The 25,007-nt window shown below is 47.0% G+C and overlaps 1 protein-coding gene across 4 annotated transcripts in view; it reads right to left on the bottom strand.

Annotated features, from left to right (window-relative positions):
* Positions 1-25,007, bottom strand: part of SRGAP2 (SLIT-ROBO Rho GTPase activating protein 2) — a 104,556-nt gene that overhangs the window by 48,706 nt on the left and 30,843 nt on the right. For all 4 annotated transcript variants that reach the window (XM_035346947.1, XM_035346948.1, XM_035346949.1 and 1 more), the window contains exons 2-3: positions 21,787-21,979; positions 12,878-13,040 (exon numbers count right to left, since the gene is read on the bottom strand). In XM_035346947.1, coding sequence (XP_035202838.1) covers positions 12,878-13,040; positions 21,787-21,979 — 356 coding nt within the window. The remainder of the gene's footprint in view (positions 1-12,877; positions 13,041-21,786; positions 21,980-25,007) is intronic.

The raw sequence follows: 25,007 nt of genomic DNA, 5'->3' as shown, positions 1-25,007 counted from the left end.
CACAGCCAGAAAAGCCTTACAGTATGGAGGCAGGGAAATTTCCAAAGAACGTGAGATTTTTGTCACCAGAAGCCTGGAAACACCTAGAATTTCTGATCTAGGCAGGATTGAGTAATACTGCATGTAGGACAGCTTGTACGCGCTAGAATATGAAAGGTGAAGAAATGCAGAATAAGGAAGCCATCAGGAACGAACACCCTTTACTTATCATCACAAAAGAGGCAATACTTCAACTTTGCTGGCGTAAGGTGATTCCTTGACAAAGCCAGACTCCATGGGGCTGCGAGGACAAGGCAGCCACCTTTACACTCACATCTCCAGCACTGCTGCTGTCCTCTGACCTTGCACCTCACTCACGGCCCTGCTGTCCCTCGGGTCCTTACCCCTTGTCCCTCAGCCCCACGCTCATCACGAGCTGGCAGTGCCAACCCTGCACAAAACTGGCTCTCTACGAAATGGGGGTTCTCAGATGGGGGCTGGCAAGCATCAAAATATTTAGAGATGCATCCAGGAGGGAGATCTTGTTGCAGTGTCCACCAGCTCAGAGCCCCCAGTCTGTATTTGAGCGCAGTGTTAATACGTGTTTAGTTATTTTAAATGACAAGGACTACAACAGAAAACAATTTAACCATGTCAATAGAAATGACTCTGTCCCAGGGGACACTCGCATTAGTGAGATGTGCAGTTAAACCTCAGGCAATATGATACAAACTTGTTTGCTAAAACATTAGGAAAAAAAACAAACAAACAAAAAAAACTTGCAGACGGACGTGACTGGCTGTCAAAGCTGGCTGATACCTGAACTAGCTTGCAACCAAGTGTCAGATTTTAAAAATATATTCACTTTTTTAAACTCCCTGCTAGGTAGCGAGCAGCAACACCTCTGCATCGCAGCTGGACACAAGTGGATGGAGAGCTGGCGCTGGCAAACATTTGGCTTCAGCTAAATCCACAAACAAGGAACAGATAAGCTTCTGGTTTTCTAATAAAGACGACTGAAATGCCCGAAGAGTCACATCCCTAATTACTGGAGGATGGCACCTCTGTATGCAAAGCCCTCTTTGAAGAGCTTGCATGCAAAGAAGGGCGAAGCAGCTTCCTTGTGAGCTCAGTGGCACCATTCATCTTCTCTTCATCAGAGACAGGATTTCACACTAAAACTGTTTCTATTCACATTCTAAAGAGCTTCCATGAGAACATTTGAGATGTTCAGGCACATCAAAAGGCACATTGAGCAACGACACACCTTGCAAGGCATGAAGAGGCGAGCGCCACGCTCCAGCCCTGCCCTCCCCAGCCCCGCTACGGAGCGCTGCCCTGCACATGCTGCTCCCCCACAGAGCTCTACAAATCCTCCCTCTTCTGTAGCAGGAGCGTCAATGATCAAGAAAAATCTCTGTATTTCTAATACGATTTACACCTCTTAGCCTCCAGTTATTGAAAGGGATTAAAGCCAATGAAGTTACAGTTAGACCCAGACAGATGTTTCCTTTCCCTGCTGTTGAGGAGTCCAAGAAGAGATGGCCCAACCATTATCCTGTTTATTCTAACACGCTGCTGAAATTATTTTAACTTACTGCTTTAACCCTGTTCTACAGTGCACATACTGGGATTGACAATCACTTTCCCTTCCAGGGAAATCCAAAGCCACGCCGACACCGAGCTGGTCAGCAATCGCTGCCTTGTAGCGATCAGCCAATGTGGCCACGTCTTGTAAAAACACTAGGGCTTTTGGATTCAGGGTTGTACAATACAGCCTTTAAGGTGAAAAAAGGAATAGGGGGGAAGAGAGAGAGACCAACCATCAACAGCTTCTAGCTGTTGCTTGTAAAGCATTGGGCGACAAAGACAAATGCAACGAGAAGCTCCCTCAAAGAAGCCTTTAAGGATAACAGGCAATTATTTGGTACCTGAAGCACGGCACAGACCTCTATGGGGGGTACACATCTTTCAGTTCCTTGTCAGCCGTCAGACAGAACGCTTCTCTCAGTTTGGCGGAGGGGAATGAGACACCTGAACGGCTCCAGGTACTGCCGGGGAGGAGTTCCTGGGGTGAAGTCTGTCCATAGATTTTGTAACATCCACCACAAGGAATGGAAAAAACCAGAGTATCCCAACACATCTGTACATGTTACCTTGTCAAAATCCAATGGCACGCAATACCCCGAGGGAAAGGAGGGGAAGGACAAGGACGGACCCAACTGCAAGTGACATCTGCGTACCATGGCCCTGCGTGGGCTGCAGGAGCCAGCCCACTGCGACAGCCTTGCTCCTGCAAAGTGTTTAACCAGCAAAAACTGCAGCAGTTGCTAGTGTTTCATGACAGACATCTCAGAAATGCAGTCTTAGCCCTGGCAGTGCGATCTTTAACATTTTATGCCCCCCCGCCCTTGTCTGTCATTTAATATTTCTAATGATTCGGAGGTGCAGGGAAGAGATAAAGCACACTGAATTCCCCCCTTTTCCCAGGTTTTATTTATGAAAGACATCCAGATCAGTAATTGGAGAAAGCAGGGAAGAGAACAGATGGCTGTCTTTTTATACCAATGTTTCTATTCACAAAAAAAAAAACCAACAGGTAGGCTCAAACGCTGTTTCCAATAACTAAATTTTATCCCTGTTTTCCCACTGATTAGAAAAGCCCAAATTCATCTACTGCTACGTGCAGCAAGAATCACTTCCCCCCCGTTATTGCTGCCTCCTAACGCAGTACCTGCCTGATTGAACCCTCACGCTCTGCAGGTTAGGCGTACACAATAGCTACTGAGTTAACAAAATTTGATAGGTTCCAGATTATTTATGCCTGCAAACCCAAGAACAGAAAAAGATAAAAAAGGCAATGCAAACAGACAAACCCACACTTAACCAGTATTTCTGGCTAAGATGTCGAGATACCAGTATTTTTTTTCCACATGCCTCAATGATAAATTAAAAAACAAAAAGAGAAAGATTATATAATTAAAAAATTAAACGATCCTTGCTTGAATGCCTCCCAGCTCAGCACTGCAGGGAGGTTTCTGAGATTGCAGGCACTTTGCTCCAGCCCCCGCGGGGCTCCGGCAGCATGGTCGAGATGCACAAGCAGGAGCATCCCGGCCAGGAGCTCGCGTGCTTTGCATTTTCCTGTGCTCCAGCCTCGTCCATTAAACCTGCTCCCCAGGCGGCCAGATGGCCTACTGGAAAAACAGGAGTCTGATACAAGCTCTGGCAAAGGGGAGCATCCTCCTTCTTCTGAGTCTCTAATTTAGAGAAGAAAAAAAGAAAAAGGAAAGCGGATCGCTCCCAATCTTCCCAATCCCAACAGACACCGCAGGAACCATTCCTGCACTGCTTCCACCACTGAAAGCAGGCAACAGCTGAAGTTGCTGCTCATCATTACCACGATCTGGGTCGCAAAGATTTTGTGACTGCCTTTTTCTCAACACTGGATGATTAATGGAAGTGACTGGCGAGGTCTGTTTGAAACGCCCCGAGTGCTGAGCTTTTCACACAGAAGGAGCTTTTCAGCAATCTGCTTCACGGTGCTGCTCGAGCTGCCCGGACTGGACCAATCATCTTCCTTTCACCCAGCTCTTTTCAGCCCATTTGCTTATTTCTTACATAAAATTGCTCATTCATTGTACAAACTGCTGAAGCATCAATTATGTGAGATAGATTAAAATGAATATTTTAATGCATATTCAGGTTGAGGAAGAAAGGAAGACGTGTAAGTGCCAAACTGCCAAAACACCAAATTCTTTGTGTTTCCAAATGAGCTCTCAAGAAGGAAGCTGCCAGATTCCTGGACTGGAAAGAGCTTAGATTAAGATGAACCTAAAACAGATCACAGGTGTCATGAAAACAAGAGCTAAGCAATCAACACTGTTAATTTGATGTTGCTCCCCAGTACAGATTTCACCAAAAAAGGTTTAGAAGAAAAGTCGAGCTAGCAGAGGCTGGTAAATATGAACTTACTGGAGGAAGCAGCGCTGTTAGCTTGGGAAAGCCAAAAGAAATGGCTTAGATGTTAGCAGAAAAAAAAAAAAAAAAAGATTGAGTGCGTTGGAGGACGGTGGATTGATGCACCAAGAGCTCGTAGAATCACAGAACTGCACCCTGATTAAAGGCACCTGATCTTAACCCCAGCCATGCAGGGGCGAGAGATTTTAAGACCATGCTAGAAGTGGTGTGCATCATGAACAAAGAACAAAATGTGCACCGAGGGAAACCACCACCGCAGCCTGTGCAGTTGCAAACATCTCCCTCCATGCACCAATTCCTGTATCACTTTTCTCAAAGGCAGAGAGATTAGAATGATTAATTTTGTAACCAGTCTTCTAGGAAAGAGCAATAAACGAGAGCAAAAGAAAATCTGATGAATTCTGTTATTATCTATGCCTGGCTCTACCTGCAATGTATCTGTACCGCCCTCAAAAACCCTAAGGAAGGGCTTGAGCAACCCAAGGCTTATCTGGTCGGCTCCAATAATAACCATGTGGGGAAGGGGCATCCCCACAAAACTGCAGGGGCAGGCGACGAGGAGGGCAACACACAGGCTTCCTTTTGTGCCCAAATCAGCAAAATTACCAGCAGCACCCAAGAGAACCAGAGTTATTTCAGCAAGGTGACAACAGCAACCGCTGCCCAGCAGCGTTACCTTCCAACACCGGGATTTTTCTTGCAAGCTGCCTTTTCTCAAGCCTTTCCTTCAGCCCTGAAAGTCAGAAGCTGCCCTAAACGTGCCTGCACGCGTGCACACACGCTCTTTTGTCAGGGCTGCGTGTGCCCCGAGTGCCGAGCCGTGGGCTGCTGCCACCCCGAGCTGAACACAGCTCCCCAGCGCCGTGCCAGCCTCTCAACGGCCTCTTTGTCCATCCCTCCTCCCCTCCACCTCCCCTCTAATTTAATCAAGATGTTTTTGGGATCTACTGCAGCACTCGCCTGGCTGTTCCACATTCCACCCAACATTAGAGACTTCAGCTTCAAAATATTCGGGGGGGGGGGGGTGGATAATAAATAAGGGAGCACAGGAATGCTGTCAATATTTTATGCCCCGGGCCTCAGGCCTTGCCAACAGATCTCCAAGCTGGACAGAAGGATGGGACGGCCTCAGAACAGACCCCAAAGCTCACAGAGAGCTTTCCTTGGAGACCCAACAGCAGCAAGGAAGGGCTCCACAACTGGTGGGGGTGAACACAAAACACGGCGGTGAGATTTTATCTAAAACTGCCCAAAATTACGTCAGTCTGACAGGGCTGAAACTAACCCGAGCCTGCCTCAGAGCCGTTCTCTAACGAGGCCATTTCTCTACATCTCTTAAAAAGGATTAATTAAATTTACATTGGTAGAAAACTAGCATTAAATGCTCTAATGTTTTTTAAATTAACAGTGGGAGTAGGGAGGCAAGCGGATTGAGTTCTTGCTGAGACCAGTGATGAAATTTGCAGAAACATAGGATCCTTTTTGCTCCTGTCTAGATTGCCATTACAGCACAGCACATTTATTATGCATTAGTTAACATCTCCTTACAAAGTTTGTGAAAGAGAAGGCTTGCCAGGTACAATTTTCCAAGATCATGCATGTGGCACTTAAATAAAATTTGCTAATAAAAGCTTACAATTCTTTACAGGTAGATTCTCAATAATGTACTTTTTTTTTTTTTTTTCTTTTTACACAGGCAGGCCTTGAATTCATTCACATGCGGTAACAAATATGATTTATCATCCTCGTGTTCTCATCTAAACGATCCAGCAGCTGCCCTGTACAGAAGCACTCCATCACCACCGGCCCAGTCCATTTGTTACGAACGTCACACTTCTTTCACAAGGGCATCCTCTCGGTGAAGCTCAGAACCTACACGAAGCCAACGCGAGTTTTATCCAAGTTTCTCCCACAACTTTTATGGATAAAGTGCTCAGCCATGACTCACGTGGCCCTACCGAACAGGACTTGTGTAGAGACTTCTTCTGAAGCGGCAAACACTCAGGAATTTAAAGAAAAGCTTGGAAAATGAGATCTATGTGATTCAGTATACATGCATATTTTGGGCAACAGATCATCAGTTTCTAGCTTAATGATCCATTATGCACTGGTCAGTCGCATTTAAATTACAGTTGCATTATCTAGTTTTCTCCACCATTTCACTAGTGATTTGTTTCACCACTATGTCAGTAATAAGGAATTTTCTCCACACAGCAGAATATTGTACTGGGAAAAAGCCATTCCTACATCAAGCCCTGTCGCACTGCTGCCTCCCGTACTCTGGGTTTAAACACTTGCTTCCCAACAGCCCCCAGCCCTTTTCTCTCCCTTTTTTTTCAGTATTCTGAGCCAATGTTATTGAATTTTGAGCTTCAGGCACTCACTTCCAGCAAACCATGTGATTTTATGGCTGAGAGCATTCCTTTTTGCTGTGAAGCCAGCTATGTGCTCACTCATTGAACAGGCCGTACATGAAAATGGGCTTCCAAGGTGGCAAGCCACCAGCGAGCCCACCAGCGAGCGACAAAGCCCTGTCAAACACCAGATGCAATGTCCTGCAATTCTGCTCACAGCGTTATCGCTCCACCGGCAGCTCTCTGCTGCCTGCTTTCTCCAGTGCCCTCTCGCAAAGCGCCGTGGCGCTGGATGGATGCCGGAGGGATGACCCAGAGTTTAACAGGTGCTGGTCTCTTCTTCCTGCCTGAGCTGAATTCAGTCTGGGGCAACACATGGACGGGTGTGCTGCTGTAACAAGACAGCATAAGTGCCTAGGAAATCAGAACCCAAATGCAGTAAGGATGGACAATTTTCACACATTACAGAATGCCAAAAGCAGCACATTCCTTGTCCAACCCATATGCAGAAGTGGTGTTTTCAGCCTGCAACCCAGGTAAGGAAATTACTCCAGCTGCACCGCTGGCATTCAGTCCATCTCGCTGGGCAATAGGCTCTGATGCCACCTTACATCGCCCGGCACCAGGTGCCAGCAGCCACTGCGGCTGCTACGGGCGCAGGGAGTGGCAGCCCCACGGACACGCACGCTGCCAGGCACAAGCGGGCTGCTCACGTACCCAGCACTACGTGGTCTCGCTCCAGCTCCCTTCCCCCCTGCCATTTGTTCTAAAAATACGCAGGTAGGGAAGCGGAGATTTAATTTCACCGACGAGAAACCAGAGAGCATCGTTTCACAAACAGGCTTTTGTGTCCTTTAGCTTCCGGAAAAAAAGGTAAGAACTCAACATTAGGATTTCCTTATCAGAAAACATTCACCGCAACACCTGATACCGGTGAGGATTCGCACGATAACATTGCCCTCTTTTTTGGGGGGAGGCACAGAATTAGATTATCCTTGCTACTAATAAATGCATAAAATTGCACTTGCTTTCCCTCGGGGCAAATAAAAACCCTACTCCTCAGTGACATTTTATTTATGGCATTTGTGTATTTACCTGTTTACACTGGTCTTACAGATGCCCAGCATTACGACCAGTACATTTTTCTAAGCTTAGTTTTTCCATGTGAGGTATATTTTAAAATTTTTCATATTCTGGTATGAATGTGGCAAACGAGACATACTGCAGCTGTAAAGTAGGTCATCGTAAGCGAGGACCCCTTACGAGAATTCATAATTCTTTTTCCTTGATTACTGCCAGGCTTTTAACGAACTCATTGTCGATTTCTCATTTCACATCAAACACTGCGCAGCGTACTATAGATAAACTGATCTTTTCCACAATCGAAGGTATTAATGAGGAAGCAAATTTCAAATAGTAATTTTGCTTTCTTCATTCCTTCTTACAGGGCTTTCTCCCCTCAAACACCATTAAGGATCTCGAAACGGTGTACACCAATGCTATGCTGCCAAAGCTAGACCCATCTGCGGGGCACGCAGCCCTTCTTGCCGCACCAAGGTGCACGGAGGACGCATCCACTGGTGTCACCGCTCTGAGCATCTGCAGCGAGCGCTGCTGGAGGCAGCCCAAAGTTAAACATAGAGCAGAAGATAAATGCTTTCAATGCAGGAGCACCAACACGGTGTGGAAGGTTCATATCACAGCCAGGAACACGGACGCTGAGGAGGTTCTAGAAAGGCTGCACCACGCAGAGAAATCAAGGGTCACGTTAAACAACAAAAAAACAGGGTGACAGGAAGCGTAGAGTGAAAAGGGAGAAAAGGGGAAATCAAAAGGGGAATCAGCTCAAAGGGAAGAAAATTTTGAACAGGTTTATATAAATATATAAATAAAAGGGCCATGCTTAAGACGGATAAGCAGAAAGAAATCGAAGGAGCGCTCTCTACAAAAGCAGATTGAGGAATCAAAAGCAGTGTGCACAAGAAGAGGAGCTGACATCAAAGTGCTGCAGGCTGCCAAGAGGAGAGGTGACCGGGACTGCAAAGCTGGGCTGCGCACCCACTGGCTAAACTCCAGCCTGGTACAAAACCCAGGGCCAAATTGTTAACTGCTGGACAAAGAAAAGCTCGTCACCCCCTTCCCAAAGCGTAACAGTTTGTTGCTAAGGCATTTCCACCAGTTCCCCCTGGTTCTGTTTGCACAAGAGACTGGTTGTTTATTTCTCCATTTATCTTCCTTTTCCTTTGTCCCAGCGCAGACTGCTCCGACCTCGTGGCTCTGCCAGCAGCGCCGCTGAAGCCAAGCGTCAGGTTCCCGCTGGTGCCAACGGGACTCATCTGCAACGCTGCTACAGCCAGCGAGCCCTTTAGCAACAACATCTTTTGGTGCAACACAGAAGTGATTCTTCAATAAAAAAAAAAAGGAAGCAAAAAGTTCATGGAAGCGTTGGAAGGAGACCTGTGACTTCGGCAGGAATGGCGACCGCCACGCACGGTACATCCACCACCACTTCGGAGCTGCCTTTGGCAGCACGCACAGCTTCTCTTATCAGCAGAGATAGCTTTCAAGTGGCTGGCAGTTCTCCAGCCAACACTCAAACAAATAAGCCCCTTCACGTCGTGACACAGCCCTGCAGAGGGATCTCTTCATCACAAGGCACGGGCAGGAGAACTGACAGTGTCAGACCACGCGGCTCTCCCACAGCACTGCGAGCCCAACCACCGCAGACAGGAGCAGCCTGAAAACCCGTCTGCGATGCAGGACGGCCCCGGGGCTGCAGCAGTTTGCCCATTCCCAGGAAGATGTCCTGGCACAGCTGCGTCCTCGTGCAGCACCTTCATGTGGGAATCTGTCCCAGCCTGAACATCTTCCACCACAGCTGCTGGAAGGGACAAAATCCCACATCTCTAACACTGCAGATGCTCTCTCTTACACAACATCCAAAGACAGCCCCGGATTTCCCACCGGGGGCTCGGTGCTGCTCCAGCGGTGACACAGACAGCTCCCACCCTGCATCGTCCGCGGGGTCCCTCCAGTGTGGTCCTTATCTCGCCCATCCAGGCCCTCTGTAGCCTTCCAGGCTGGATTAGGGCTGCATGCTATACTTAGATCTCCCTCTTGAAAAAGCTCACCACTTCCAACAGTACAAAACACAGCAGCTCAAGTCCGGCAACCAAAGGGATCTCGAGCACATCCACTTACCCTGCCTGTCCCTCCTCGCTCACCTGTTTAATCCCAGCATGATACAAAGCACTGACTCTGGAAAGCCTTAAATCACAAACGGCTCATGAAAAAGATCCCATGCTTCAGGACTTTATTTCCAGCACCCTCAGCAAAGGAGGATCTCTATATCACTGTATTTTCTGTATTTCATAGGATTATTTACAACCCAGCCGGTGCGTAGTTCCTCAATATAAGTTACTGTACCCACCTGCAGGCAGCCTGATACCTGAATAACTAAAAAAAAGTATTTTCCAAACAAATGTAAAAAATCATTTTCCCCGGACTTTCAAATGACAGGCATTAAATCAGAACATTCCCAGACCTAGCTGGGCAATTTTTCACACAAGGTTATAAAAATAAGGTTTGCGTTAAGTTTGTTACATAAAATAAAATTTGCAGGTTTACTACCAGTATGGCATACGCAGCAGAATGAATAACAACAAAGATCTTTCACCAGCCATACTAGGAAATCAGGCTGTACTTCACAACCAGCTTTGCCAGCAGGAAAACCCTTTGGTCCAGCTGGAGAGGGTTCAGGACACAGGGCTGGCTGCAAGCACGGGCAGTCGTAACCTGCTCCTAGCTCTGAAAGAGTCTCGACACAAGAATGGGGCAGAAATGAGTCCTTTAATGAAAACAGGGAGGGCTCTCATTACTCTTACGGGAGCAAATGGCATTTAGAAAAGAGGTGGTGCCAAAATTTCGTATTACCCTTTAACGATAAACTGTCCTTCTTTGTAACACGGATTCTGTTACCCGAGACAAGGACAGATTGCTCCCAGCTAGGCAGCGAGGCTGGCAGTGCTGTGCCACCAGCTACAATTTCCCTCAGTAAACAGCAAAAACAGAGCTCTTGTGCTGCGCCAGGCCTGGATGCCCTGAGAGCACCGCAGGTACGGCTCCTGCTCCAAGCTGCTGGTACTACCACGTGCACTGGACCAGACAGGAGGTAGCGCAGAGAAATGCTGAAACGACAGCGTGGCACATCAGAGGCAGGAAACTCGGGCCTTCAAAGCAATAAAGCCAGCTACTTAGTGCACTGATGCAGCCTGGCTCGCTAGGTCTGTTGAGAAGCTGCCTCAATTTGCCAACACGCAGCATCGCTCTGATTCAACCATGCTATCCAGAGCTCGTTCGCTTAAGAGAGGATGGGAGAGCAGGAGGAAAATGTTCTTCTAGAGTTTCTCATCAATAGGCTTATACCTTTCATTCAGGCTAGCCTGGCTTCTAGCCTATGGTTCAAGACCCAAAACACGTGCCAACTTTCTCTGTTTATCAGCTGCTATCTCATTCAACTACACGACTCTAGATAAGACAGGATGCAGGTTTGGTTTTTAACCACAGCACAAGTGGAAGAGTAACCTAATAGCTGTTCTGGCCTTCAGCCAGTTTGGTATGCCTGGCATAGCGTCAGACAAGCAGCTGGATTTAGCATCCAGTGCCTCCTGCTAGCACAAATTCATAAGGAGATCCCATTTGGTCTCCGAGAAAGAAACCCAAGGGTTGGTGGTGGTGGCTGGTTATTCCTTGGTTTTCCCTTTTTTTTTTTTTCCCCTCCTGTTAGCTGTCCTAGTGGCCAACACAAAACAAACCAAGGTAAGACCGTGCTTATACAATGGGCTGAAAATTAAGATGCGAGTTTCCAGCCCAACAGGAATGGTATCCATTTCCATTTGCTGAGGCATTTTCTGAGCCCCCTTGCTCAAACACAGCCCTTGTTGAAATTCAGAGGAGAGATTACTTCTCCTTTGGAAGGATTAGTGGAATTGAAGAGTAGCTGCCATTCAATAATCCCATGTAAGTATCTAATCAACCGTAATGTAATTACCGGAAAGTTTTAAAAGGTCGAAAAGGCCTTAGTATGATGTTACTTGAAAAAGAGAAGGTTCCTCCTCTACTTGGGCAATGGAGAAAAAAAATAGAATGCAGCATTTCAGTGTACTCTTCAAAATGTTGCTATCCATTAAAAACTCAAGAAGCAGGCACAGCAATGACAAGGAACGCAACACTGCACTTATTTTCATTCTCCTACATAAATCATTTGCCGACACGCACAAACACCTGCTGTAAAAGAGCAAACACACGCTGTCCTCCGGGTACCACACAACGCAATGCTGCTCCTTCAAGTGCACCTTGACATGAAATTCCGTGTGCAGTCCCAGGCATCATTCCTTTTCCAGCAGTCTAATCCGACTGCAATATGTAGAATCTATCAGTCAAAGCAACACGGAGATGTTAAAAAATCTGAATGCTTCTTCCTCAACACATTTCAAAAGACTGTCAAAGCCCGGAGAAAAAAGCCAACGAGGCCTCCAAGTACTGTCAAGGCTGCACCTAAAGGGTTTTTGAAGTCACACACACTACTCGTGTGACCAGTTCTTAATGCAACAGCAATAGAGAACAACCACCAAAGGCAGACAGACACACATGAAAGCAGCCTCGGAAATTTTAATCAGGAGTGTTCCTCACCCACGTCTCTCAGAGGCCGTGTGATTTAGGCTGAGTCCCACAGCAGCGCTCCTTAGGAAGCTGGAGTCATTTTGCAAGCCCTTTCCTTAAGCAGCACTACTGCAGAAGGAACTCTCCGAGATCATGACACATCGCAAGGGGGTGGGCAGTGGGGGAAGAGAAATGGCTTTCCAAGTTTGAATCGCAACGTTTTTAACATGTTAACCAGCAGATGTTACAGCCATTGACAAATCTCTACAGAGACCAGGCATTACTGTTTAATGGGAGTTTCAAAGCTTCCATATCTGGTTTCTTCAACTGGAAGAACAGACTCTGAATAGAAAAATACCCGCCCACACTGTCCCACCTTTCTTTTTTTTTCCAGGTGGAAATCAAGGGGAGAGAAAAGGGGAAATGCTAACAAAAAATACCTCAGTTGCATTTTCGCCTTCTTCCAGAGAAGGACTTCCTTTTATTGTCTGGCATAGTAGAAATTCTCCCTATTTTTTCTTTTAATAGTACTTTCTCCTTCACTTTGGATACAAATTTGTCTTTGGAAGGTTGTTATGGATCACAGAGTTGAAAACCTGGAAGATTTCTGTTTAAAGAAAGTCTCAAAGTGCGCACAAAACTGTGAGCAGGCTAAAAGGAAAAACATTGCCTGAATTCAGACTAATCTCAATTGATCACCTTCAGGAAAAACCTAGGAGAAGTAGGAGAAGTAGGAGAAGAAACACTAGGACAAGAAAACAGTTAATCAAAGATAAGTCGAGCACAGTTATCCACAAAGAGGAAAAAACACGTTAGGTACAGATAACAATAAAGCCATCTGCCAGAAGTAATATCTAGAACTTTGCATTTTGGAAGAGCCAAACAAAAAGCACATCAGTTACCTTCTTGAAGAGGCGCCCAGAATCCTCGCTGACCTGGACAAAGCGCGGGATGATGTTGTTGAGATAGATATCGCTCAGGGTCGTGTGGTCCCTGCTCTCCCGCTTCACTTGGTTTAACAGGAGGTTCCAGCAGTTCACTGGTGATAGCACGTTCTGGTCCTTCCTACAGAGGACATAAAACAGAAACAAGAATCGGATGGCACTTCATCTCAAGCAGACAAAATGATCCCGTTAATGATGTTCTGTACCTACCCACACCAGGAACAAAGCTGCAGTGCACATGGATCGGATGGGGAGATGGGAGCAGAGGAAGGCTCTAAAACGGCATTGCACATACACAAAATATGCCCTCAATCAGACACGGCCACAGGCTTTTATCCCCCAACAAACAGATGGGGCAAGTGCAAGCTACAGGATGCCAAATGTAGACTATTTTTTTCTTTAGAATCCAAGGATTTGAGCACCAATTGCAGGGCCTGACAATAGGTCACGCGGCGCTGTCTCAGGTGTTTGTGCCTTAACCACAAGCAAAAAGATTTCAAGCATCCAGTTAGCTAAACAGCATCTGCTTAGGAAACAAAACGTATATCTCACATAAAACCAATTCTGCGCAAGCAGCTGTATCTGTCCTGAGCAAAGAGAAAGCACCACTCGTACAGCAAGCTTTATGCTCTCACCTTTGAACTTTCCCAACCTTATTACGGCTGATTCCCCTCTGCACCCTGCAAACAGGCTCCACAAAGGGCAAAAGGGGAGACGAGAGGACCCTCGGCTTATTCGGATCAGCCAAACAAACACGGTAAATCATTTTATCTCCTGGAAGGAGTGAGCTGTTTCTTCAGCCACCATTTCCTACCAGATGAAAGCAAGGACGTTGGCAGTGAGCGCACGTGGTCCTCCCGCAGCAGCTTGGAGCTGGCAAGTCTGGGAGCGCTGACTGTAACGTGCAATTCTCTCCAGATCTGCTCATCATCAGGTTACAGTACAGCGATGCTGATCTCTAAAGAAGTCAAACCGCTGGTGGGAAGCCAAGGCTCATCTTGATTACTGTATGACATTGTACCAGATTTCTTTCCCCTTAAAAGAAAGGAGGTTCAATTTCCATTCAAAAAAATGGCATATTCTGCACTTGACAGGACAGCAATCTCTGCTGGAAGAAACGTCTGACATGGCAAAAACCTGAAAAATCTGGCAATGAATGTTTGCCACGGCTTTTCTCGTGACATCAATGTTTGGAGCTGTAGTGCAATATGGATAATTTTAGAGAAAGAACAGTTTCAAAACAGCTGATCTTGATGCTTTGTTTCTTTTCCTTGAAAATAAATAAATCAATCAATGAAAAGCTCAGGAAACAACTGCAGCTTGTCGTCTGGACATTGTCAAGGTTTGGAGTGAGCACGTGTATGTGTGTGTATATATATGGGTAGTGGGAGACGGTACAGGAAGGATTCTGGGCATTTGGTTCTGGCGTTTTGAATAAAAACATGGAAAATAAAATGTGAGAAGGCATAGATTTTATTTAGACAATATTTGCCTTTGTACTCCAGTGTCCCATATTGTGGATACTGCTGACACAGGCAAAACCAGATGGAACGAGCAAAATGCAGAACTGCACAAGGCTGAAACCGCCAGATGTTAAGCTCTATAAATCAAGCACTTGCCCCCAGATCTCCTGCAATCAGTGTTTGCAGCATACTGTTTGTTTTGTTAATATGCCAGAGAGCTAATTAGTAATTGAAGACCAGGCTAAGAGAGCTGTGAATCTTCCAGCACCCACCAGGCTGCAGCCGGCCCCCAAAGGGCACACGCATGGAGCGGGAGGGTCCGACTCCTGCTGGCACCCAGGGCAAAAGCTGCCACAGCAGACGGTAACGTGCACTTAAGTTGTGTTGGTTTTTTATTATAATTTATTTTTTTCAATTTAGGCGAGATCAGAAGCAGCACCTGACTTTGTTCCAACAAAAAGGGTGCCGAAGGAGGAAAGGCATCCCCAGGATGAGCTCCTCCGAGGAGCAGCTCCATCGCGTGCCATCCGCAGAGCCACCACCTCTGCCAGCAGAGGAACAGATTCCGGCAGGAGACGGGAAGCGAGCTAAGATAGCATTTGAAGAGAAGTGTATAAAGGGCAGTACGAAGAGATGTTAAAAGCTGCTTGGTTTGCTCCTTTGCACCAATGCTGTACAAGTACCTTGCACACTGACTTTTTACCCTCGAAGCTGGAAGGGCCATAACCAATGCCAGTGATGCACCTACCGTATGAAAGGTTGGGAACGGACCTTCAGCACACAAAGCTGTGACTCCTGGCTAGCTGGTCTTGCTGTAGCTGTTGGAAATCCTATTGCAATCCCCGAGCAGCCTCTTGCTGCCCCACCACTTCCTAAGAGCAGCGCAGCCCCCAGCTCGCCTCTGCACCCCTTCTTGCCAAATGCCATCCCAGAAGCAGCTGGCTGCTTTGATCCCAAATATCCCCTGTGATGTTTTCTGTCTCATTATGCATTTTTGCTGCCCATGACACCAAAAGCACCTGAACAACCCTGGATGCTTCCACTCACAGAGCCTTGCCTTGAGCAGTTTGGAGCCCTGAGCACACGGAGCAAGGGCTCTAAGCACAGTAAGAGCAGGCAAGAAAGGCTTGCAAGTGAGCAGCCTGGTGAGAGTGCCCTGCTTTGCAAAGAAAAGCAAAGCACAAAATGGGAAACAGAAGAGATGCAATAGTTAACCGGACAATTCCCAGCTGTCCGAGCTGCCGCACCGCAACACCCGAAGCTATTCTAGGGCAGCGCATAGCACGAATACCAAGAGCCCATGAAAAAGTATGGTGAGTAAAATTGCTGGTGTCTAATGGCGCCAGATAGGTTGTTGACACACTCCATGTGGTTAGACATGAAAGGCCATCTTGCAGGAAAGACCGATCCCAAAGCCCACATGATTCTAATTTGCGACTGGGATTGTCACCTTAAGGTCTGCGCAGTCAGTGCCGCACCCTAATCTCAACCTCATGCAACCACAGTTCTGTGCTCTCTTAAGTTTTTTTTCTTTTAAATTCCTTTAATTTCTTAGTGTCTCTTGGTTTCGCTAACCCCTTCGGTACGTTGTTAAAACAGTCCGCCTCGCTTTTGTACGGGTTTTCTATTGTTATTGCTTGGTTTTAACAGAAAGCGAGAAAAAACTCCCCTTGTTTAATGGCCAGTGACCATTTTCTCAGCCCTGGTGAAAAAAAAGACAAAGGAAGGCCTTAAGACAAGCTGCACAGAAACAAAACAGAAGAGGAAAGAGGCAGATACTTGCTTCCGAGCTTCCAAATAGCCTTTAAGACTGCACATACATTAACTGTTAAACCACCTCCAAAACGCAGCATTTTCTGGGGTGGAACATGGCAACAGTTTTCACAACACAGAGCAGAAGTTATACAACTGTTTACAACAGACCATTTTCTATCATAACCACAAGCAGATGGCAGAGAAGCAAATTGTGATTTTCATTAACCATTTCAATTCTCAGAGGAGCTGGCAAATAGATTCTGTTCCAGTTTCACATCGCCACAGAGGAGGAATGAAAAAGGGAAAAAAAAAATGCAGCAGTGAGGGCTGGGTGTAATTGAGAGCAAGCTGGATTTCCACAGATCCTGCAGAACGTCGGGAGTCGGTATTCTCGCTGACGTAGTGAATTCAGGGAGATACCCCGAGACTTCAGGAGCTGGCTCTGAACTTTCCCAAAACGCCGGGGATTTCACATGCAGAGCAACTGTTCGACTCCGAGCTCCCCTCCAAGAGGAGGAGAGGGAAAATGCCAAGCTGCAGGTTTATTTCAAGCACTATTTATATAGTTTAAAGATCGTGCGATGATAGCGAATCTCGAGAGTTTATTTAGGTTAGCCTAAATTACACCAGATCACAGCAATTGGGGGTGTTTGGGAACAGGAAGAGGAAGTTGTGCGCAGATTTTTAAGGAACCACAAAGTATGAAGCGCTGTGGTTTTTCGAGTGTTATCTTGATCGAGTCCTGCGCAGCTTCCACTTCAAAGGCTTCAGTTGATCTCAAAAGATCAGAAGGGAAGACTGAGTCCAAGTATCTGAAACGTCTTAATTAAATTACTCATTCATACAAGGAACTCGGAGACAAGCAGAGATTTATCTGCTCTAAGGCAGGCAGGACAGAGCGACAAAAGCCAGGGACGTGTAATTGTGTACTGCAAGGTAAACCCCATTCAAGGCTACAGCACAAAATCTGTCTTAAGAAACAGCCTCCTCCTCTTCCCATACGAGATAGAGAAGAAAAAACCCACGCCCACAGACCGGGAATGGGAATGCTGCGTTTCCACGAGGAGCGCAGGATGAAGGGATGAGTCACAGGCAAATGAAGAAATTACAAATAGAGAGAAATGCTGAAATTAACATCGTGTGTGTGAAAAGGAAACTTCTCCAGCTGTTCTTCCTTCCAATTGAGTTTTTTTCGGCAAGTTTCATGGGGTCGCTGGGTGCTAGCATGCTCCAGCAGTGGACAAACAGCAGTGTGCAGGGTTTTACAGTCAGACGAGGCACCAGAAGTCCCCAAGCAGGGTAGAAGACATCGGTAAGCTGTCCTTCTCCTGACATTTCCATCGCAGCACTACTGACAAGTGCCTCTCGGCAGCAGCATGACTCCAAAAAGGCTGCTCACAACCCAGGGCCACCAACAACCTCTGCCCCAAAGTGAAATTTTAAACACTGCAATGGAGATAAAGGCGGAGATGTCACCTCCTTAGAAAGCCGTCGGGCTTTCCAGCCCACTGCTCCAGTCCTTGCTGTGACAAACACCACCACGGTCCTGCCCTGGGCTCGCTGCAGTTTTGTGCTCTCCAGTTCAGCGAGGTCACTGAATGAATAATTCTTCACGCTCAGAAAAATCTTCCAAATGATGTTATTCGAAAGACTCAGAATAAATGTTCCAGACTTCATTCCATCAAAAGGAATCACAGGCCAAAACAGCTGATGAGGGCATTTATCTATTACAACTCTAATAATATTGCAAATGAAGTCCTCCTGATCCAAGTGCTTTTGCTGATAGCTCCCTCGCAGCCTGCATAATCTCTCCTTTAAAGAAACCATTTCACTTCTGGAGCTGAACTTCTCTGCAAAGTGCTGATCTGAACCGATGTTTGATTTCCCCTTCAAGTCGTCCTGACACTGCGCAGTGTTAACCGTAATGAGAATCTGAAGCATGGACATACACGCTGCTCCCTGCCCTTCTCTTCCCAAAGATTCCAGTTATGAACATCTGTTGTTTACAAGCGCTCAGCCTGAAGGTTGCCAGACTTATTCTGCATCTTCGACTTCAAGGCAAAGGCTGCCAGAAAGCCATCTGAGTTTCACGCTGGGATATCCTGGACACTCTGCTCTCCAGCTGACAATTGCTACTCTGATTTAAAACATGGCCTTAAAATAGCATCTTCTTCCCCCACCCTCTTTACATTTCACCCTCAGAAGGACTCACTGAGGATTTGCTGGGGTTGTTACGTTAACTGATGCTTCAGAGGAGTGCCTTTAGAACAAAATGACCTGAGGAAGAGCCTGGAGGGGCAGGTGGCAGGGGCTCGCTGCTGGCAGGGACCCCCAGGTCCAGCAGGGAGATGCTGTCTGCCAACACGGATGCTCTCATTTAACTGCTCTGGAAGAGGCCTTCAGTTCATCAGATAGCTAAGGAGCGATGACTATGCCAATTTTTTAACCAACGAGCTCTTGTAACAATAGGAATCGGGCTGTGATATGCATTTTTCCCCTCTAGTCCTTACATCTTGTGTGAGAATATTTTCCAAGGGGTACTGAAGAAGCCTTACCAAATAAATGTTTTATTCTCTTTAAGTCTGTTCTAATTGAAAAACCATTTTTAAGAAGGAATAGGCGAAGCGAGGTCTAACAACCATGGTAGAGTAGTTAAAAGCAAGTCAAACCTGGGACATATCCAACTGTCATCAACTCGTGTGTCACCTTGGCTAAACCAATCTGTTCCCCCTCTTCGAGGACATAAAATGAGAAAAACATACACCTACCTCTGTAAATCACGGTAAGATGCTTCAGTGAGACTAGCTTCAAACCGTGCAACGTGCAAGCACCCTTTAAGCCCACCGCTGCCTGTGTGCAGCCTGCTTCTGAGACCCAACCACCCAGATTTCTAAACTGACGTGGAAAATAGCCACCTGAGCAGCTTGCCCTGTGATGCGGTCACATGTAAGAAAAGTAAAACCCGTGCCATGCATTTGTTACTCCTCACACTGCTCCTTCCTTTACGTGTGTGCTTTTACCCATGCATGCTGCAGGATCCCCTTTGCAGGGTCGGGCTGAAGCCTCGCGCCCCTGACAGCACTCCCTCAAACGAGCGCATTCGCAGCAGCTCGGCAATTACATAATAGCTATCGAGTATGAAAGCACACGCAAATTACAGGGTTACTGCCTGACAAGTTTCCTCCTTGACAGTGTGTTATGAGATCTAAAAACTGCAAGTGACATGGTAAGCAGTCCCTGAATGATATGGTACTTTCCGACATAATTATCACGTTACCGAAAGAACATGCTATTACCGTGTATTTATAGGGTTGCAGCCATGCAATTACAGAGTAGCCACCAGCCTGTGCACATCTCAAAGTCATATAATACCAGATCCCTAGGTGGAGAGATCTGATGGCTGGCTTTGATCAAATTGTCTTTTAGGGGGTTCCAGATTAGATTACAGCTTCAGCATCTATAGAACAGATACCGGCCAAGTTACTCCTCGCTGCTCAGACAGGGCAGTGTTTGGGATGGATAATTATCATTGGAATTGCTTCCTTACTGATGTATTTTGACATATTTCTGAATGTTGAAGCCCTCAGAAGGAAGTGACTAAGCAAGCTGGATGGAGCTGCTCGGGGCACTTTTACAACTGCTCCACTGCTGTGACAAACTCTGCCCGCAGACCCATCGGCCATACAAAGCTGGGTTTTCTTCCCCTCCTTCCAGCTCTGAACCAAATGAACATATTGGAGAACTGGGACTCAAACTTTGCAGGGTAACGTATTCCCCAAGTGAGCCGCCTTTCTGCTAGGAGCCATCTGCTGCTAATGCAAACAAAATCAGAAGAGCGAGCCCTGCCAGTCCCATGCAAAGCAAAGCGGAACGATGCTCAGAAACAGGTTCCAGGACATTTTGGACAATGCCCTGGGCTTGACCGGGACAGCATGAACATCTAATTCAGAAAATCAGCTGAAAGCTTTACATGGTGATAATAAAATGACCTGTCCAATTCAGACTGCACCCAATAGCCAGAATATTTGAGGACAAAGGGCCAGGGTTCAGTGAGGAAACTGCATTAGAAAAAATCTTCAGTACCACTGCCAGCATATTTAATTAACACGAAGCATGACACCATGTAGCATTCTGCTCCACGATGGTAACAGCTTCCATATTAGAAATTCAGTCTCAATCTCAAAATAGGAAGTAAACGTCATACGCCTTTCCCAACACTAAGAACTGAATACAAAAGCGTTTCTGCTGGGATGTTTCATATCGTGTAATATAAACGAAACCACCACAGCAAAATAAACTGGAAGGGATAATGTGGTGGAAAATCACAGTTCAAGACATTATTTAGTGCCATCCTAAAAGTTTGTGCAGAGTATGCACAGCTTATAGTTGTAAGAATGGTTTCACTGTAAAGAAAGAGACAAATATCTCAGACAATTACTTTCTGTGGGTATGCAGAACAACTCCGCTCCGCTTCTCAGAGAGCTGCACTTAGGAGTCATGCTTTCCAGGCAGCTTAGCACAATGTGCATTTTAAATGAGAACTAAAGTAAACAGCATCAAAGCTGTACAGCAAGGAAACTAAAATGGTGCCTACTCAATGGTTTTCTCAAGAAGGTGTTTAGCTGAAAGGCAGATCTGATCTTCCCTGCCCCACCAAACATCACAGCCCTCCAGACAGCACTGCAGAGATAAAGGCACGTCCCCAACGGGACGCTGTGCTCTGGGTGGAGGCAGATGAGATGGATCCTGCCAGAGGACAGACCCATCTGCCTGGAGCTGAGCTGATTCACACCCCAGGGCTGCTCGCACCATTCCCCAGCTGCTACTCAACAAGGGAACCCAGCAAGCCCCAAAGCTGGTGGCTCGCTGCTGCCCTGTAGCATCCCGCAGCCCTGAACCCCATTCACCAGGACAGGCACGAGTCTGTGCTAGAACAGGAGACCTGATTCCGTGGAACCACATCCGATGGGCATTACTCACCCCAGCCCAAATAGCTACATGGGGAACAACCAAAGCAATACTGCCAGACCTACCTGTAAATAATGTTTCCAGCAGGTGAGACAACTCATTGCCAAGGAAGGTATCTTCAGATTGTGATCGAGTCCCATCCAGGCATCCTCTTCCCACCTCCCCAAATGGCACAGCTTTATTTGAAAGCATTATTGGCCTTATTTCTCTACTGTTTTAAAGTGACATTCTTTTAAATCCTACACTAAATATGTGCAGGATATTAAAAACAGAGTGCTGCCATGGCGAATCGCAACACGTAACAGATCACAAAAACTTGAAAATCAGAACAGAGCCACTGACTCTGACGGAAATCCTGGTTTTGTCCATCAAATTTGGTGTACAGCTTTGCCCACCTTCCCAAGAAAATTACTCCTTTTAGATTGTACCAATATTTACCATTCTGTCCCCTATGCACATACATGACCTACTAGGAATGACTGAAATGAACCTTGCGACCAGGCTAAGCAGAAATGTGAAATGGGTTGTGTGTTTATAACGAACTTGGGAAACATTTCTTCTGACATTCACAATGGTGCCAATACCTCCATTTGCTGTATCAGCTCTCTTTTTGCATTCCTACACCAGCAACCACATATGCAAGAAAAAAAAAAGGACAAAAACAGAAGGCAAATACTCTACTTGAATTGCTGGTCTTTGGTGCTCCTAGTTTTAGCCAGGAATCTCTCAGCCAACTTCTCCAAATTCCTTGAGTAATCCATCTCAATCTCTGCCTTCTTGCGGAAGAAATCCTGCAAGTCCTGCAGTAACTGGACCCGAAGCTCACACTGTTGGTCAAGGCATTTCAGCTGCTCTACCAATTGGGCACGGATCTCTGTAACAAACAAAAGCACTACAGATTAAACAAAATCCCATTAAACACCATAAAAATTCTCCAGTATTCAAATTCTCCAGTAAAACACGATTAAAAATATGCTCCCTTTTTAGTAGTATGTCAGCAAAGCTCGGTTACGATTAACTATATCCACAGACAGAAAATGATTGCAAATGCAGCTAGGATGCACCGGTCACAGGAAAGCCATCCAGCAACCTGCACTGCGGCACGCCGATCTTGGAGCAGAGCTTTACTGCTGAAGAGCGCATCGGTTACAAGTGTCAAGTGCATTTTTGGCATTAAGAAGAAGTGGTCACTGCCTAAAAATGTACTGAATCTCAGTCTGGAAGAAGGACCGCATGCTGCAATCCCCCACGTCAGCCCAGAAAATCACTTCAGGGAATTTCTATCAAATTCCTTTGCAGACTCCTCTTGATGCAGAAACAAGATGCTGCGCGCACTGGGGCACTCCCCGAAGGCACCGGTTTGGGATTATTCAGTTAGTTACCGAGTCTCCAGCTGCGCAGCTCTCATCGTAAGCCGGGCCATGAAAACAGACAGACACCCCTTTGGAGAGCCAACGCGACAGCACTTCCCCCTGGGGAGTTACCGCCAGGAAGGCTATTTTGCCTTTAAAAGATCCCCAGGTAACACATTTATGGCTAAAGGACCCACGGAGCAGAAACAGATCCAAGTGTTAATACCATTATACGGAATTGTTACAGAAGAGTGCTTTTGTATTTGCACAGTAATTTATCAACTGTTTTGGAAACATTTTCCAACCACGGAGGTTTCTCACGTTGGCCATTTAGGACAGGCTGTTGGTTCCCTTATTTATCTCACTGATTTGGGATTGAGGGACAACAGTGAAACCATTTCCTCATGGTCAAACAGGGCAACAAAACACAGCCGAAATGCATGGAAATGTTCCGCGTTGCAGCTAGGAGAGGTTATTTAATAGGCAATAAACTCAACAGGAAAATAATAAGGTATGCACTTTCATCTCAAGATCTTTGAGCAGCTAGAAACACCCACTATTGCTAGAGAGCTACTGCTGCTCTGCCCAAGGCGTCTCCCGGCTGTGCTGCTCCAAGCAGAATTTGGTCAGCAGGGAAGAAACCGGAGCTCGTGGCACTCGGGTGCACAGCTCTGTCCATGGCCATGCATCCCAACTGCACGCCCGGCTTTGACCATCACCACAACTGAAGATGAGGAAGTATCATTTTCCAAACACAACTTTTTAATCAACGACTCCATTGCTAATCCCTGAAACACGTAATGACAGAGGCAGCTTGGCGTCCTCGGGATGCCCGTCCCTTTGCCCAGCTAAAACCACGCTGACCTCTGAGCACTTTCCTCTTTTCCTTGAATCGTGCTCACATCTGCAGGACCAGACAGCTTCAGGGGGTCACGGATCTTTAAGGCAGGAAGCGTGCGTCTTTATTTTAGGGACTCAAAAACCCCTACCTCATGTATACAAAGATGGCTCCTACAGGCTGACCAACAAAAACTATCTACAGGAACGTGGGTTTCTCAAGCCTGAAGATGATCTTCCTTAGCACTTCAACCCGTGCAGACCATTCTCCTTTAGCGCCCTACGTGCGGCCACATGCAGCTCTCACAGCACGGAGCAAGCACAGGTGGCAAAGCCTCGACAACAAAGCCGAGCAGTCAAAACCGCCACGGGTGGGCAGAGCTCGCCAACCTCGATTCCTTTCTCGGGAGAGAATTTTAGAGAATAGGAAACTTCTGTCCCTCCACCAGGAAATACAACTACGGGCGAACACACAAGCCCGAGCTGTCCGCATACTTCTTTAATGAAAACCACTTCGGCACATTCATTTCTCCCGGGGAAGGGAAGCGCCAGCGCCACTTCCCCCTCCTGCGCAGGCGGCTGCGACACGGGGACGCGGGCTCGCTCCTGGAGCCAGGGGGGGATCCTCGGCCCCCCGGTGCTTGATCCCAGTGGTGTGTGAGGAACCTGCTTGGGAGTGTCGGGGGGAAAGGCTGCAGGACCCGGCGGGTTTGTCACCCAGTTCTGGTTAGCAGAAGTAATTCGGGACTAACAGGGGCTGGGAGGGGCACGGGGAAAGAACAAAGGCTTACGCGCATTAGATCTGCTAGCACTTACTTAAAAAGCTTGCTGCTTGATGCTGAACATACACCGTATACAAACAGACACACGACCACGGCCACGCCACCCCTCTGGCTGCTGCTGGCCCCCAGCCACCCCCAGCCCTGCAGGGCAGGGGACCAAAGCCCGACCACCGGGGAGACCCAGCCCCAACTCAAAACAGAACAACCAACCCTCTTCAGACCCTTCTCTCCCCTCGCAGAAACCAGCTACCAGCAGAAAAAGCACAGCTTCCCAGACACCAGTAGCTCTCGAAGCCCGACAGGTCAGCAGAGCACAGGCGCTGTAGTATTAAAATCAAGTCCCCGGCTCTCAGGGCGCAATATTTCACGCACAGCTCTGCTGCTAAAGAGCAGCAAGAACTAGTAACCTTTTCCTTTAGGAAAAAATGTGATATCAGCACTTTCCCATCATAAATAAACTCACTGTTGGGTTTTTTTTTGAGGGAAGCAGCAGCAGCTGATTGGGCTCCCCGGGGAACAATGCGCGATTCAGCTCCGGTGCATCGCAGCCGCACGGGGAAGGGCAACCTTGCTCATCTTTCACACACACCACGCAGGACCTTGCCACAAAATAAAATCAAGAATGCAGGAATTTCCTGAGGCTTACTGGGCTTTCTGGAGTACACAGTGCCTGCTTGTTTTCCCGCTGCTTACACAAGCAGAAGATGTTTTTTTCAGACCCGCTCCGGGAACGCAGCGAGGCGCAGAGCGGGGCCGGGCACTACAAGCCGCGTGTCACCCCTCACACTGTAGTCACAAAAACCACTCCGATTTTGAATTCACTGCTTCTCCATCTTTTAATTTACCTGGGCTGTGAGGTTAACAGCCATTTTAAACCACCAAAAAGCCTTCCACTTTTGCCAAAGCTCGCAGGCCTTGGGATCGCTCGATC

This window comes from Oxyura jamaicensis, chromosome 26, assembly GCF_011077185.1.
Source record: "Oxyura jamaicensis isolate SHBP4307 breed ruddy duck chromosome 26, BPBGC_Ojam_1.0, whole genome shotgun sequence".
Classification (NCBI taxonomy): domain Eukaryota; kingdom Metazoa; phylum Chordata; class Aves; order Anseriformes; family Anatidae; genus Oxyura; species Oxyura jamaicensis.
This window is presented reverse-complemented; position numbering and strand designations above follow the sequence as displayed.